The 18,012-nt window shown below is 34.5% G+C and overlaps 1 protein-coding gene across 1 annotated transcript in view; it reads right to left on the bottom strand.

The window, feature by feature from the left end:
- The window catches only part of LOC126878464 (guanine nucleotide-binding protein G(i) subunit alpha), a 67,451-nt gene that overhangs the window by 12,576 nt on the left and 36,863 nt on the right, over positions 1-18,012 (bottom strand). The window contains exon 4 of the mRNA XM_050641204.1: positions 14,437-14,531. Within this exon, the coding sequence (XP_050497161.1) occupies positions 14,437-14,531 (95 nt within the window). The remainder of the gene's footprint in view (positions 1-14,436; positions 14,532-18,012) is intronic.

Here is an 18,012-nt window from a genome sequence, read left to right as displayed (position 1 = left end):
AGTCATCCATGGTTAGATATTTTAATTTATTTTGATTACAACTTATATGCATGTTTTTGGTTAATTTTTTAAGAAATTTGAATTTTGCAGTGTTTTTTGAGTTGTTACAGTGAAATTTAGTTAGATTTAACATAGTCTTATATAGTATACAACAAACTCATAAAAAGAAAAATTAAACGGGCCAAAGAATCCTGGCTCGAGAATTCATGTAAAGAAACAGAAGACCTCAAAAAACATGATAGTTTCAACCTCCACAAGAACACTCCACGTACTTAAAACGCAGACGGAAAAATTTGTGATCACGAACAACAGTGCAAACAATGGGAGAGATACATCAGTGACCTTTTTGACGATGCTTCTCGAGAAAATGCTCCAAATACTACCTGTGACAACCAATTAGACAGAGGTCTCAGTATACTGAATTCGGAAGTCAGAAAAGCAATACAGCAAGCCAAAAACAATAAAGCACCTGGACCAGATCAAATCCCTGTTGAGATACTTAAACTTTAATACGAAGGAAAATACCAGATGATTGGTTGGAGTCACTGTTTATAACATTACCAAATAAAAGCAGGCCCACCAAATGCAGCGATTTTAGACTAATCAATTTGATGAGTCACACACTTAAGATACCTTTACGTATTATACAAAACCGAGTATTCCTTCTATGCGAAAGTAAAATGGGTAATAAGCAATTTGGATTTAGAAATGGTATAGGAACTAGAGAGGCACTATTTTGTATGCGCGTTCTCTTACAAAAAAGTTGTGAGTTCCGAAAGAACGTTTATGTTTGTTTCATCGACTTCGAGAAGGCATTCGACCGAGTACAACATGATACACTTTTCGATTGCCTGCGGGCAGCAGGACTTGACCACTACGATATAAGACTACTGAAATACTCATATTACAATCAAGTAGCCTCTATCCAAATTGGAGACACTCGTACTGAAAAACTACCCATAAAACGTGGAGAACGACAGGGTTGTGTTTTATCACCCACCCTTTTTAATCTGTACTCTGAAGAAATCTTTAGGGAGGCTTTGGATAAGAGACAAGAGGGAGTAAAACTAGGCGGAGAAGTAATCAACAATATTAGATACGCTGAAGATACAGCCATTCTTGCAGAAATTTACAAGATCTTCAGACACTACTAAATCTAGTCAATAAAGCAAGTTATCGGAGAGGCCTTAAAATCAACATTTCAAAGACAAAGTGGATGACAGTTGGAAAGATTAATATAGGTCAAGGTCTGCTTTCACTTAATGGAGGGGAGATAGAACGGGTAAATCATTTCAAATACCTTGACAGCTGGTTAAATGTAAATTGTGACTCTAATGAAGAGATAATAACCAGGATTGAAATATCACGTAAGGCTTTTATGACCTGGAAACCAGTTTTATGTAACAGAAACCTGTCGATGAATATTCGCAAGAAGGTCCTGAAATGTTACGTGTAGTCTATCCTGTTGTATGGTTGTGAGACATGGACTTTAAAGACCACAATTCTAAACAAATTAGAAGCATTCGAATTGTGGTGCTATCGACGAATTCTAAATATATCGTAGGTTTCGCACACTTCCAATGAATATGTTTTTCAAATGATGAATTCAGAACATCTGCTCATAAGCATCATAAAGAGGAGAAAAACAGAATACTTAGGCCATATAATTTGAGGACCTATACTAAATTCACAATCAAGATGCAGTAGAAATAAACAAAACCAAGACACTTCAATGTTACGAGGAGCACCCTCGAATCATGATTTACAATGTATAAACTTTGTAAATCATGATTTGAGATTTATACAATGTATATACATTGAAAATCATAATTTGGGAGTGCTCCTCGTAACATTGAAGTGTCTTGGTTTGCTTATTTCTACTGCATCTTGATTGTGAATTTAGTATAAATACCATCTGTTTCGCCTTATAATACACGGAAAAGTGGAGGGAAAGAGATGGATTGGTCGAAAGGAACTTTCATGGCTGCGTAATATTAGACAATGGTGTAGCTCTACAGCAGAAGAATAATTTCGCGCAGCAGCCGATAGAGAAAGATTTCAGGAAATTGTACACATGATGACGGCTAACGTCTAAATACAGACACGGCACTTAAAGAAGAAGAAGATAGTATACAGCAGGGGTTGGCAAATACTTCTAAGCGGGGGCCAAAATGAAATTTTCAAAATGTCTCCTGCTCCCGGAACAAAGGAATGTTTTTGGTGGAGGTTTTTCCCCACACAAGAAATTTTTTTGACAAAAATACTATAAGTATCACTTTAAAACATTTGGACAAAGAAAGAAATAATAAATTCTCTTATTTGGGTGTCTTACATGCGAACAATTTGTGCCCACTAAAATGTCACGTAATTTTTAAAGAAACATGATCCATTATATTGAATTAGTGGTCATTAAATAAATCAGTTAATGAAAGATTTTCGATACAAATTAATTTATATTGCAAAAAATGAAAGGCAGTTAATATTTTGTTTGGTTTCAGAGGTAGACCATCATCCTCTTACATACTTTTTACTTTTTTGAGCTCTCCAGAGAGGACTGTGGTCTACTTTAAACCAAAAAGAAAAGGAACTGTCTCGATAAGCAAAATTATACAGAGTGTTTCATTAACAATTGTCCATATCGTAACTGGAGAAACCTTAGCACAAAATACGAAGATTTAATCCAAAACACTTAAAATAAAATATTCCTCCTTACCGAGATACAGAGTGTTTTATTACAAATATTCTAAAATGATTTTAGCCCATTGTTCAAGTACCTTTTAATATTTTTTGTTCAAACTTGACACACAGTTTACACATGTTAGGATAAGAACAGAACAAGTGGGTCGCGGTGGAGGTGGAGGTCGCGGTCGATGTCGATATCCATGTAAAACAAACACATTGTAGTGAATGGAAGAGAACAGAGCAGGTAAGTGGCGGTGGAGGTTTAGCGCGATGCCATCCAGGAGGTTTACATCGATGCTTTTGAAAATAAAAAGAGTTTGTTTTACATGGATGTCTACTGCGCGGCCTACAAGGATGCTTCCCTGTGATTGGTCCGTTCGAAGCCAAGTTGTCATTACCTGCGTTATCTGAGTTGATACTTTTATTTAATCCCTTTTTTGTATTCAGTTTATTTTTGAATTTCTAAAGTAATTAAATTCAGTAAATTTTTGAAATATGAAGGAGGATCTGATTATTTACAGCTGACATTTCATCACTATCATCACTTGACTGACACAACATCGCAAAAGCAGTCTTTTGTCATTCAAATTTCATTAAACTACTTCACTTGATACTGGTTCTAGCTCAACTGACAGCGCAGGTGACCTCCTTGCTATGTGCTGTCGACATCGACCGCGACTTAAGTAGTAGAATCCACCGCGACCTACACCTCCACCTCGACCCACTTGTTCTGTTCTTACCCTTAGGGTACTTTAACTAGTCTTAAAAGTCTTATTTTTCCGCTGTTACCAGAGACGTGCTGTAGGGATATATACTTCATTTTCGCCCTCTTTTCCCCCTCACAATCTACGCCACTGTCGTAATAATCATTTCAGCATGTTTTTTTGATTCCTCGATACTTTTTACATAAATATCATCCTTTTGTCTCATTGCGATAAAGTAAGTAGTTTTCAAGTTATTTGCGTTTAAAGATAATGGATTCCATAAGACTGTGTACTTTAAACTACATTCAATAAGATTGTGTTTAAAATACATAATCTTATTGAATCCATTACATTAAAACGCAAATAACTTGAAAACTACTTACTCTATCGCATTGAGACAAACGATGAAATTTACGTAAAAAGTAACGAAAAATAAAAAAAAACAAACTGAAATGATTATTACGACAGTGGCGTAGATTGTAAGGGGCAAAAGGGGCGAGAAGGAAGTATATATCCCTACAGCACGCCTCTGGTAACAGCGGAAAACTATCTTTTAAGACTAGTTAAAGTACCCTAGCATGTGTAAACTGTGTGTCAAGTTTGAACAAAAAATATTAAAAGGTACTTAAATCATGGGCTAAAATCATTTTAGAACATTTTTAATAAAACACTCTGTATCTCGGTAAGGAAGAATATTTTATTTAAGTGACTTGGGTTAAATCTTCGTATTTTGTGCTAAGGTTTCTTCAGTTACGATATGGACAATTGTTAATGAAACATCCTGTATACAATAATTTACTTTTAGACTTTTTTGTTCGTTTTCTTTTTGGTACAGAGCAGACCATAGGCCTATTTAAAGAGGCCAAAAGGGTGAAACGTACGTAAGAGTTTCACTATGTTTCACTCTTTTGGGCTATGGTCTGTTCTGAACAAAAAAAAACGAACTGTCTGACTTAGCAAAATTATAAACAATAATTTGCTTTTAGACTTTTTTGTGCAGAGCAAACCATAGGTCCCTCTGAAGAGGTAAAAAGAGTGAAACGTACGTAAGAGGATTATGGTCTACCTCTGAAACAAAGTGAAATATTAACTGCATATTAGCTTTACTCCTATCTGAGTACAGGGAACCAAGATTCGATAGAATTTAAGCTAGATAAATAGACGGGTTGTGGAATGCTCCCCTCAAGTGCTCTTATTTATCGTTCGTTTGCTTTGCACATTTTAGAAGGGACGAATTTGGGTGTCACCCAAGAGTGTAAGTCTTTAGATTTTCGAATCTAAAACTTCGAATAGTTTTAATTTATATTGATACATATTTTGTAAATCTAATAGTAAATATTATTATAAAAAGAAAAGACAAACATATATATACTAAGGATTTCCACAGTTTTCACTGTATTCCTTCACTCAACCATTCTCTCCAGCTCTTTCTGTCTTGCCAGTCCCCTTCCTGTAGATTTCTTCTCTCCATTGCTTCGTCTACTTCATCTCTGAAGGATCTTCGGAGTCTGCCTCTCTTCCTTTTTCCTATCGGGCTCCACTCTGTTATTCGGTTTAACCACCGATTTTGGTCTGCTCTTCTGACATGTCCGTACCAGGTTAATCTCTTCTGTTCGATGTAGTCTATTATGTCTGAGTTCACTCCCATTCTTCTCTTAATCTCTATGTTATTTATTCTATCTCTCCTTGTTATTCTGCAGCTTCTCCTTAGGAATTCCATCTCTGTTGCTCTTATTTTATTTTTGCTTTTCTTATTTATTGTCCAATTTTCACACCCACAAGTGACGATACTTCTTGTCATGGTATTATATATTCTTCTTTTTGTTTTTATGCTGATGTTCTTATCCCACAGTATCGGGTTCAATTTTCGTATGCAGTCTCTTGTTTGTCCTAGTCTATTTTTTATATCTTCCTCAGTTGTTCCTTTGTTTGATATTATAAAACATAAATACTTGTACTTATCTGTTCCTCTGATTTGTTTACCTTCGTCTATTTTCAGTTGTTTTATTTCTGTATTCTCCGTTGTTAGGTATTCAGTTTTCTTTAGGTTTATTTCCATCCCATTCTTTGTATATTCCTGTTCCAGTTTCCTCGTCATAAAACTTAGGTCATCTTCGTCTTGTGCGATCATTATTTGGTCGTCAGCAAAACTTAGGGTATATAGATACTCATTTCTTACTGGTATACCCATTCCTTCGCACTTTCTTTTCCATGGTTTCAGGGTCTTTTCCAGGAATATTTTGAATCGGGTAGGGGATGTGGAGCAGCCCTGTAGTAGTCCCAGAAAAGACAAACATCAAACGTTAAAATAGAATACTTATACATTTCATTATTTATATGAACACTACGCACACTAATACTGTTGATTTCAACAAAATCGCATATGAGGTAAAAAAAATTTAAACGGGCCGGATAAAGTAAGCAAAAGGGCCGGCCCGCGGCCGGCTTTTGCCCACCCCTGATATACTTCTTCTTCTTAAGGTGCCGAGACCGCTTGTCGATCGTTGGCTCTCATGTTGTGCAGCATATTAACAATCATTGTCTTATTTACAGCCGCACGAAATAGTTCAGTGCTAGTTTTCCCAAACCATTGGCGTAGGTTTTTAAGCCAAGAAGTTGTACGGCGGCCCACACTTCTTTTTCCCATTATTTTACCTTGCATGACAAGGTGAAGTATGTCATATTTTTCTGGGTGACGCATTATATGACCAAAGTATTCCAATTTGCGCCTTTTAACCGTGTTCACTACTTCGCAACTTTTATTCAAACGTTGCAAAACCCTTTCGTTTGTGACTCTTTCTACCCAACTGATCTTCAGAATACGGCGGTAGACCCACATTTCAAATGCTTCTAGGTTTTTTTAAGTGATTTAAGTTTTTTTAAATGATATACAGTAAGATGCAAAAGTATGGAATAAATACATTATTTCAGAAACAGACGACTTTAAAAAAATCTTAAAACACGTCAATTTTAATGTTTGTGATGAATAAAATAGCGCTACTGTCGATTAGTAAAAAGTATATTAAACTATTAGACTGAGAACTGAGAATATTAACAAACCGTGTAATAGTCGACAATATTGTACATAAACTAAAAAATAAAAACTCTTCTATTTTCTACCTTGAATATTACATATTAGTTCAAGAGCTTACTTTAATATTCCCACTTATTCACGATTTGATAGCGAATATTAATTTTCTTGTGGCGTATAAAGTATGCCACGCGTGTAGTTATGTTATAACTTGATTAAAGGTTAGGTTGAGTTAAAGGTTAATAAGATCGAAGCTGCTAATAAGACAATCTAAATTAACGCTGTACAGATCAATTATTTGCCCAGTTGTTACATATGACAGTGAAATATGAACTGTTGAGAATTATATTTGTTCCTCAAAGAGATGAATTGACTGGTGATTAAACAAGGTGCCACAATGCTGAATTAGTGACTCTACATTACTGAAAACTTAGTTTAAAATCTAAATAATTAAACATATAAAAGCTAACTGGATAAGATGACAACAGAGTGGTAAAGACTGTGTTTTTTGAAAGACAAGGTGGTTGAAGATCAGAGGCCATATGAGAAAAAGATGGAGGCATGATGTTGAAGCCGATTTATCTAGAAGTTGGTAGGTACAATAATGGGAAATGGAAGCACAAGATCATATAAGATAGAGGGCAATAAAAAATAAAAGAAAAAAAGAAGAAGATTAGCAATGATCGTCTTGCCATGTCACCCTTCCCACAGTATTAAAATATTGTACAAATTCTTCTCTTTTTTCTTGTGCTTCTGTGTTTGATCTATTTTCCCCTTATTGGCTCAAACTAAATTTAAAGACGATTTTTGAAGTGAATACTTCTTTAGGGACGTTGTGCGATTTTTGAATAGGGGAAAAAGCATTGAATTCGCGACCGTCATCGCTTGTGCTATATATTATTTGTATGTATATATAAATTGTATAGAAGTATTTAAATTTAAAATAAATGTAAAACCTATTTTAGGATGGGAAAAAAGGATTTATTTCGCGACCGTCATCTCTTCGGCGAAATACACTTTGTATGTATCTATATTATGTGTATATATACATAAATTGTATAGAAGTATTTAAATTTAAAATAAATGTAAAACCTATTTTTGGATGGGGAAAAAGGATTTATTTCGCGACCGTCATCTCTTCGGCGAAATAAAGGACCAGGCAAAACTCCTTATGGAAAAGTGGTCCCGGTCAAATTTGATGAAAGTTTGGTCAATGATACATCTTGATGTGTAGATTAAAAAAGTCCATGGCATCTGGGTCTGAATAACTACTATTCTCGAGTTACAGCCTTCTGAAGTTATTGGATTCGTGTGCTCGGTTTACGTTAAGTGCACTAATTTACGGTCAAGTGAACGAAAATATTTATTATTAGAAGAAGAGAAACTCATGTTCTTCATACATACTTGCGTGTTGTATATGAATTTGTGGTCAAAAATAGTTGGATCGTATTTTAGTCTTCAGAAAACCTCCGAAAAGTCTTCAGAAAACTAAAGAAGTGCGGTATAAAATGTGCTGCTAGATCGATATAAGCATTATCATGTTTTCATGAATGCTTCTCAGTTATGCAATACCAGCAAAACTGCAGTTCGGCTTTATCTTTAGAAAACTACTCAACAGTGGCGGATCTAGGGGGGATAGGGGTAATTCCACCGGTAACATGTTCCAGAATTATTGAAATAACTTTATTTAACGAAAATGAACGAGATGGAGCCATCAAAACACATTTATAACCAAAGAGCGGATAGTGTGACGAAAAGACGTAAGCCCAGAGCACGGGCGCCCATATAAAAATTTTTAGGGGGGTGGCAAACGTGAAGATGTTGCACATTATATTTTGTATACTTTGAATAACCATATACAGGGTGAGGCGAATAAAGGGCCTATTAGAAATATCTCGAGAACTAAAGGCAACAGAATCATGAAAATTGGAATAAAGGGGTTTTGAAGGATGATCTATTAAATGAAAATATTTTCATCTCTTTGCAACTTCCAGTTATACCGGAAGTTGCTTATAACTTCGTTTTTTTAAATGGGACACCCTGTATATTTTTACATTTTTGGATTCTCTTCGATGTCTTCTTTCTTAAAATATGAGGTTGTGTAACATACAGGGTATTTTAAAAGATAATTATGTTTTTTTATTAATTTCGTAGCAAAATTAACACCCTGTAGAATTGTAGTAGTTTGACATCTAAAACTCTACTTACGTTCAAATGATTTTTAATATACTCTACTATTGTTAAGAATCATTAGTATAGCTATATTTTTAATTTTAGTATACAGGATTGGTCGAAACTCGGAATGAGTATTTTCTGAGTTTTCTTAAATAGAACACCCTGTATTTCAGTATTGTAATGAAATGATATTTTATGGTACTTTTTTATTTCTTAAGCATTCCCTATACCTAACTGCTTTAATCTCTGCTTAATTGTTACTCGCACCAACAATCTTAACTACGTAGGTATTTTGATAGCTAAACCATTATTGGTAATTTTAAGGACCAGTCTGGATTAATATATATTTATTTCTGAAAAATTATTTGGGATTGAGTATTTTCACGGCCAACCTAATAAAATTTTACGTATTTTTTGTTGCAATTAATGTTTACTTGAATCACCAATAACTCACAAATTAAAGCAGTTAGGTATAGGGAATGCTTAAGAAATAAAAAGGTACTATAAAATATCATTTCACTACAATACAAAAATACAGGGTGTTCTATTTAAGAAAACTCAGAAAATACTAATTCCGAGTTTCGACCAACCCTGTATATTAAAATTAAAAATTTAGCTATACTAATGATTCTTAACAATAGTAGAGTATATTAAAAATCATTTGAACGTAAGTAGAGTTTTAGATGTCAACCTACTACCATTCTACAGGGTGTGAATGTTGCTACGAAATTAATAAAAAACGTAATTATCTTTTAAAATACCCTGTATAATATTACAAAACCTCATATTTTAAGAAAGAAGACATCGAAGAGAATCCAAAAATGTAAAAATATACAGGGTGTCCCATTTAAAAAAACGAAGTTATAAGCAACTTCCGGTATAACTGGAAGTTGCAAAGAGATGAAAATATTTTCATTTAATAGATCATCCTTCAAAACCCCTTTATTCCAATTTTCATGATTCTGTTGCCTTTAGTTCTCGAGATATTTCTAATAGGTCAGTTATCTGCCTCACCCTATATTATAATTCAAAGCACCCGAAAAGCCAGAGGGGTCACGCCCCCCCCCCCCCCCCCCCCCGCCCATGGCCCAGAGTACGATTTAAGGACCAGAGAAGATGAGTTACGGGTGTTAAGAGTACGAAATTTGAAAACCAAGGCGGAGGATAGAATGGAATGGAAGCTGATTCTCGAACAGACCGAGGTCCACCAGGGGTTCTACAGCCAATAATGATGAGCTTTTTAATACAAAATATTATGGAGAATAATTTTGTAGGGTTATTTTTATAACAACTATAATATTCATACTTAGGTATAAATATAATATAGAAGAAATGGTCAATGGAGAAGGCTTCATAATCATGATTTTGCTAACTTTCCTGTTTTCGACTTACACTACCTAAAAGACCTTACCATTGGGATATATCAAATTAAACTGGCACCATCTTACATACAAGATAAAATAATAAGAGAAAATGACGAAGAGTTTCAAATTGATGAGAATATGGATAAACCGGGATTCATAAGAGTTCGAATATTTTCTAGGTTTCGGCAAGCTACAAAACACCAAGTATTCATTTCCTATACGATAAATGAAGATAATGATGAAGATGAGCCTGTAGAAGAACCGATTAACGGGTACTACTGTACCTGTCAATCTGGTGCGAGAACTGTAGGTACTTGTGCTCATATCACCAGTGTGTTATTGTTTTTAGGCTTTGCAAGACATCAACCCAATGTTAAGTATCCTGATAGGTCGTTAGTTAACACGACGTATGATGCATCTAACCGAAATCAGCAAAATGTTAACATACGAATAGTCGAAGATGATTTAAACCCGATTTTTCCATAGACAATTGGAATTAATATTTAACATTTACAAACTACCATTTACTTTGTTTTTTTTTTGTATTGAAATCAAGTCCATGTTCTCTACCTGTCATATCTAATATCCGGGACAAGTTTCATGTCAACTAATGCATTTTTTTATGTTTCAACAATTTTTTCTTTAATTATTCTGGAACATGTTACGAGTGGAATTACCCCCATCCCCGCTAGATCCGCCACTGTTCAGTAGTATTCTAAAGATAAGGCGGAACTGTAGTTTTGCTGGTATTCCATAACTGAGAAGCATTCATGAAAACATGATAATGCTTATATCGATCTAGCAGCACCTTTTATACCGCACTTCTTTAGTTTTCTGAAGACTTTTCGGAGGTTTTCTGAAGACTAAAATACGATCCAACTATTTTTGACCACGAATTCATATACAACACGCAAGTATGTATGAAGAACATGAGTTTCTCTTCTTCTAATAATAAATATTTTCGTTCACTTGACCGTAAATTAGTGCACTTAACGTAAACCGAGCACTCGAATCCAATAACTTCAGAAGGCTATAACTCGAGAATAGTAGTTATTCAGACCCAGGTGCCATGGACTTTTTTAATCTACACATCAAGAAGTATCATTGACCAAACTTTCATCAAATTTGACCGGGACCACTTTTACATAAGGAGTGTTGCCTGGTCCTTTTGTACGTATATGTATTGAAGTGAAAACTTCTTTTGTGCACTTTTTGGATGGGAAAAAGTTTTAAATTGGCGACCGTCACCGCTTCGAAGAAATAAATTTTTGAAGTGAAAACTTCTTGAGGGTCGTTGTGCACTTTTTGGATGTTAAAAAAGTATTAAATTAGCGACCGTCATCGCTTCGACGAAATAAAATTTTGAAGTGAAAATTTCTTTAGGGACGTTGTGCACTTTTTAGATGGGGAAAAAGTATTGATAGCCACCGTCATCGCGATTGTCATCGCTTCGGCGAAATAAATTTTTAAAGTGAAAACTTCTTTTAGGGACGTTGTGCACTTTTTAGATGGGGAAAAAGTATTGAATTAGCGACCGTCATCTCTTCGACGAAATAAATTTTTGAAGTGAAAACTTCTTTAAGGGCGTTGTGCACTTTTTGGATGGGAAAAAGTATTAAATTAGCGGCCGTCATCGCTTCAACGAAATAAATATTTGAAGTGAAAACTTCTTGAGAGACGTTGTGCACTTTTAGGATGGGGAAAAATATTAAATTAGCGACCGTCATCACTTCGACGAAATAAATTTTTGATGTGAAAATTTCATTAGGGACGTTGTGCACTTTTTGGATGGGGGAAAAATATTGAATTAGGGACCGTCATCGCTTCGACGAAATAAATTTTTGAAGTGAAAACTTCTTTAGAGACGTTGTGCATTTTTGTATAGGAGAAAGTATTAAATTAGCGACCATTATCGCTTCGACGAAATAAATATTTGAAGTGAAAACTTCTTGAGGGACGTTGTGCACTTTTTGCATGGGGAAAAAGTATTAAATTAGTGACCATCATCGCTTCAACGAAATAAATTTTTGATGTGAAAATTTCTTTAGGGACGTTGTGCACTTCTTGGATGAGGAAAAATTATGGAATTTGCGACCGTCATCACTTCGCTGAAATAAATTTTGTACCAATATAAATTATGTGTACGTATACATAAATAGCATAGGGCAAACGCATCGCGTATATGATATAGGTATAGCACTTTTTTTTGAATGGGGAAAAAGCATTGAGCTCGTAATTTATATACTATAAGAAGTTTTCACTTCTGTCGGCACTCACACGAGTGCCTTCAATTTTTTTATCAAGATCATCTTCGACATTGTGATACACACACACTGCTTAGATAGTTGTGCAGTGCACAACAGGCCAAAGTAATCACTTCCACTTTATCTGCCGAGAGACCAATTACAGTTTGAAAAACCCTAAAACGATTGGCCAAAATCCCAAAAGTATTTTCTACCACACCTGCGTCTTTTTCTATCACTTTTCTACCACGTCTTGCTCGGCTAAGGCGGTAGTTATAGATTTGTTGGAAAGGCGTCAGATTCTTAAATTACATTCTTCTGAAGGGCAAAGGCTGAATCTGTCACCATTACATACGGCATAATTCTTTGCCTGCCAGCCAATGGTCCTTCAATTGGAAAATTTAAGAAATTATCCCTTATGGCGGTATTAAGGGAGCTCCTACGAAAAACACCCCCATCTGATATTCTCCCATTAACCCCTACATCCACATATAAAAAATTATAGCGTGAATCCACCAAAGCCAAAAGCACGATGCTGTGGGTGCCTTTATAATTAAAAAATGTAGATCCAGCACTACTTGGAGCTTTAAACACGATGTGTTTTCCATCCATGGCTCCCAAGCACTGTGGAAAGTTCCACATATTTTGAAAATCTTCCGCAATATTCAGCCAATCTGCTGCAGTATTAGGCACCTAAAAGCAATATAAAAAAAATAACCATCTCATTCTTAAGAAGCATCAGTTCTACTTACTTTCAAGTATTGATCTTTCAAACGTTAATAAATTGAAGCACATACTTCGGGTACAAATTTTGAAATTGTTGATTCCGACACTCTAAATTCGTACATTAAGCTTCTATATGATTTGCCAGTTGCCAAGAACCTTATAGTTATTATGAGTGGGTGTTTTGCAGAGATTGACTCCCTCATAACAGTATTCTGCTTTTAAATGTCTGGTGTGACCAAATGTAGTCGGCGCTCAAAAGCATTCTGATCCATTCTGACATAATTTAAATATATAGAGGGTTCATTGAACTCCTCTAAGAGGTTTAAATTGCCTTTACTGTTATCGCTATTTGATAGCCAGGGTCTAACCCAACAACGCCGTGTTTTCTTCTTAATTTCCTCTTGTCGCAGTTTCATAGTTGCTGCGGCAAGCAGTATTGCGGATGTCCCAAGAATAATCTTATAATATAAATCGGTAAAGAATTTATATCTACCCAACAATACAACAATAATAAAATATCAACCACAAAAGCAAAGTGTGACTTTGAAATTGAGAATGACAGAATGTCAATGTCATCAAACACTTTTAATTGTTGACAGAAAAGTAAAAACACAAACAGTGCAGCGTTAAAGTTACTAAAAATATAACCAAACTGCAGAAAAAATTGCATGAAAAATAGGACATGTTGCATGGTGTAAAGTGGCTATTATATTCAGAAAAGGTAACTGAGTGCAAGAGTAACCCGAGGTGTGCAATTTCTTTGTTAGGGATCGTCGGACGTTATTTTTTTTTAGAACGAGGATGGGTATGCAGTAACAGTAAACTCTGAGCGCTGCGTGCACGTGCACATGTTAAATATTTTTTTCTCCTGGCAATCAAGAATTACAGAAATCAGCACACGACTTTTGGCTGCAAGAATGTGTCCGACAAAATTGAGACAACCTTTCCAACATTATTCTCAAAAACTGAATATTTCTTCACTTACATAATATCAATTTCTATCTTTGAGATAAACGTTTTTTTATTAACTTAAATAAAAATATAATTAACTAGTTTTGATGGGAAATAAGCCACAATTTTATAAAAATGCCACAAGAAAATAGTTTCAGAACAACATTAATAAAAATATGTTTTTTCAGTTTTGTTTGTTTGAAATCGTACCGTTTCATTGAATCACCTTGTATTAGATCAGAAAAAAATATTGGTGTAATTATAGTTATATAGAAATCTACAATGCATTCACAAAGAAGCACTTATTGTAGTACATATTTAAGCTCTAATATTGTGCTTATGTTCTTTTAATTCTTTGTTTTCTTCTTATAAACTATCTACCGATAGTATCTAACTACTTTGAAAAGGAAACTTTAAAATCACTTTATCAGTGATGAACATTTGCAAGTCATATTATTCATAATGCTAGAATTTGTTTTTGAAAATACGAACACCATCAGAAAAATAATTAATACCAGTGCTTAATATGCTTTCTCCATTATATTACAAACATTACTTACCAGATAATGCTACACAAAAGATAATAGCAGTGACTCCTTCAAAGCAGTGAATCCATTTCTTTCTTTCAGATCGCTGACCACCAACATCAAACATTCTAAAATTAAAAAATAACATATTTTTATATAAAATTTAAATCTAAAGCATTATAACTATGTATGTAAACATATCAAAATTCCGGGGGTGCACTCAGAGTTGGAAAAAAACCAGGGTTTTTTTTTCAAAAAACCAGGTTTTTGATTTAAAACAGGTTTATTTGCTTTAAACCAGGTTTATTTGATACAAAGTATTATGTCTAAATACTTTAAAAACGAATAAATTATTTCATAAAATAAGCAATGAAAAAATGATTAGGACAACTTTTATTTTTATTTACTGATTAAACTGTTTTCAAAAAAATGTTTAAACGTCAGAAGTTTACAGAAAACCAACAACCACTGATACTTTGATCAATTATCTTTCTAATCATCCATTCTCACATAAACTTGCCTCATTCAACTGCTTTTTTACACGTGCCTTAAAACTACCTCTTTCTGACACAGCTTTCAATAAAGAAATTAACATAATTCGACAATTAGGAGTTAACAACAATTTTCCATTACAGTTAATTGATAAGCTCTTGCTCAGACTTCATAATAAGCTGAATTTAACATACCCTACTATAACGACTAATACCACTTCCTCATTTTATGGTTCATTACATTTTCTAGGTCCTCACTCCTATCAAGTTCAAAAAATTTTCAAAAAATATGACATCCCTATTGCTTTCAAAACTAATCATAACCTTAGTTCCATAGTAAACTCTAAAGATTCAGTTCCACCTTTCCACAAATCAGGTTTATACAGTTTATACAAACTTTGCTGTTCTTCTTGTAATTCCGTTTATATTGGACAGAGTGGGAGACGTCTAGACACCCGTTTTGCAGAACATTTGAAATTTATTGAAAAATATAAAGACACGGATATCTTTAACACTAATTCTGCCTTTGCTAATCACATTCTAACTACCAATCATAATTTTTCTACCTCTGACTTTCAAATAGTTCATTCTTGTAATAAAGGCAATAGATTAAACATACTAGAAGCTTTTGAAATACATGAAGCTACCAATAACACATCTTTAAATGTTCTTAATGAACAACTCCTACCTACTGAACCTTACATTTGTCTTAATTTAACGTTCTAATAAAGTTTTTTCAGTCACCAAGATATTTGATCTTACCCATATTCTCAGTTAATATTCTCTCATTCTTGATTTTAACATAATCTGTCTCTTTTTTCTTTTCAATAAACAGACTCACAGGATGCTTCCTCCTATAGAACATTTTTTCATAAAATCTCTTACACTAATCACCTATTCATAATACACACATCTAGATATATCCTCTCATTGATCCCAATCTTCACCTCTTCCTTCCAGCCAGGTAAACCCTTCCCTTTTATTTCAATATACTTGTTGTTCAATATACAAAGATTGTTTGTGGCGTTGTCTGAGAGTTGGGTTTTGTTTTTGTTGTGACCTAATCTAGTGTTCTTAAAGAATCTTTTACTATTTAAATCCCACTTTTTCAACTTGCCTTCTTTTCCATATCAATTTTGTTAAAATAATCAATCAATATCAATCTAAAAATTTTATTTCACATATTTCTCATGGTGTCACTGCCAAGTAACATGTTCAAATACACTCATGATTTTTTGTACAATATTATATTTTTTCACCTAATCATTGTAGTTCATCACTTTTGTAACTTCTTGTGATAGAACCGTTATAACACCCATACTCTCACCAAATAACCTTTTACATTTAGTCTATGTACTCTTTTAGTTCAAACACTTCTGAGTGTACTGGGTGTTATTACGGTTTTTTAAACCATTTTACCTAAACAGATATTGTAATATATATTATTTAATTTACTTTTTCATCCCTGACTGTGATACCTAATTCGGAGTATTATCTTATTGTAATTTATTTGGTGCTACCGTAATATGTTTTGTCCTGATTGAATCTTTTTGTTAACTGGCCTACTTCTATCCAACCTTGCTTGGTCTCGTCCACCTCAGTAGTTATTTACATAAAGGTTATTGCTATTCAACATTATATCAGACATTCTCTCGTCGTTTCCATCTCTGTCACACTTTAATACAGTCTCAGTTTCCTTTCCACTCGGTTCATTCCACTTAAATTAATTCTGACGTTTATCTTCTTTTTCTTTCCTTAGTTCGAGCGGTCTCCTAGTTACAAAGTTTACCACCATTAATGACACTTCATTGTTGAGTACTCTATGTCATCATTGACAGTAATTTGACTTTTCACCGGAAGGTCTTTACAATCGGCTCACATGATGGTTCCTCTACATGCTGAAGTTCTTCAAGATTTTACAGTACAATAAGAACAAAATGCTATAAATAGCTACATATTAATGATGAAGTGTGTGCATCTCTATACTATATAAAGGCGGAGATACATATGCGCTCTGCTCGGTGTGCGAGCCGCTCGCGCGCAGCGTATTCGTCAGATTAGTACGTGTTTTCAAGTGACGCACAAACGGCACGCACACGGCGCACCACGATCTAAATTCTGTCGGTTTTTCAACAAACGCTTTGATGGTTCGCAATACGTATTTGGACGGGTTTGCGAGTGGTTTGTTGGTTTTGGCGCGCATGAGTTGAAGATTTGTTAGTAATGGAATGGTCGGAACTGTCGGAAGGAAATTGATGTTTACCGTGGAAAATCATTATTGTGGGATCCTCAATAAAGAACCATTTAATTTAAAGAAACAACTGATTTAAATCCGATCTGAACGGAAATAGAAGCTGAAATAAAAAAATGTAAATGCGGACCTTTTTAAAAAATGTTAGTTCATTGTTGTAAAAATAACATGTATTAAAAATAAGATTTATTATTTTATTTGGGCATAAGCCACAATTCGAGTTTGAAATCAAGTTTACTTGACCTTTCGACTTTCATTTCGGAAATAGTTATCAATATCAAAAAAACATTCATAAGCAGATATATATTATGTGTCACCGGAAAGCGAAATAGGTAACGCACGACTTGGAGAACCTATAGTTTTCTAACTTCGTGTCTGAAGAAGCAACGCAGTTGAAACAAGCGGATATATTATAATTGTGTCACCGGAAAGCGAAAAAGGTAAGGCACAACTTGGAAGACCCAATAGTTTTCTAACTTCGCTTCTGGTGAAGCAACAGAGTTGGAACAAGCAGATATATTATAATTGGGTCACCGGAAAGCCAAAAAAGTAACGCACAACTTGGAAGACCCAATAGTTTTCTAACTTCGCTTCTGGTGAAGCAACGGAGTTGGAACAAGCATATATATTATAATTGGGTCACCGGAAACCGAAAAAGGTCACGCACAACTTGGAAGAGCCTATAGTTTCCTAACTTCGCTTCTGGTGAAGCAACGGAGTTGGAACAAGTAGATATGTTATAATTGTGTCGTCGGAAAGCGAAAAAGGTAACGCACATCTTGGAAGAGCTTATAGTTTCCTAACTTCGCTTCTGGTGAAGCAACTGAGTTGGAACAAGCAGATATATTATAATTGGGTCACCGGAAA

This window comes from Diabrotica virgifera, chromosome 10, assembly GCF_917563875.1.
Source record: "Diabrotica virgifera virgifera chromosome 10, PGI_DIABVI_V3a".
NCBI lineage: Eukaryota > Metazoa > Arthropoda > Insecta > Coleoptera > Chrysomelidae > Diabrotica > Diabrotica virgifera.
The sequence above is the reverse complement of the archived record's forward strand: the minus strand, read 5'-3'. Positions and strand labels throughout refer to the sequence as shown.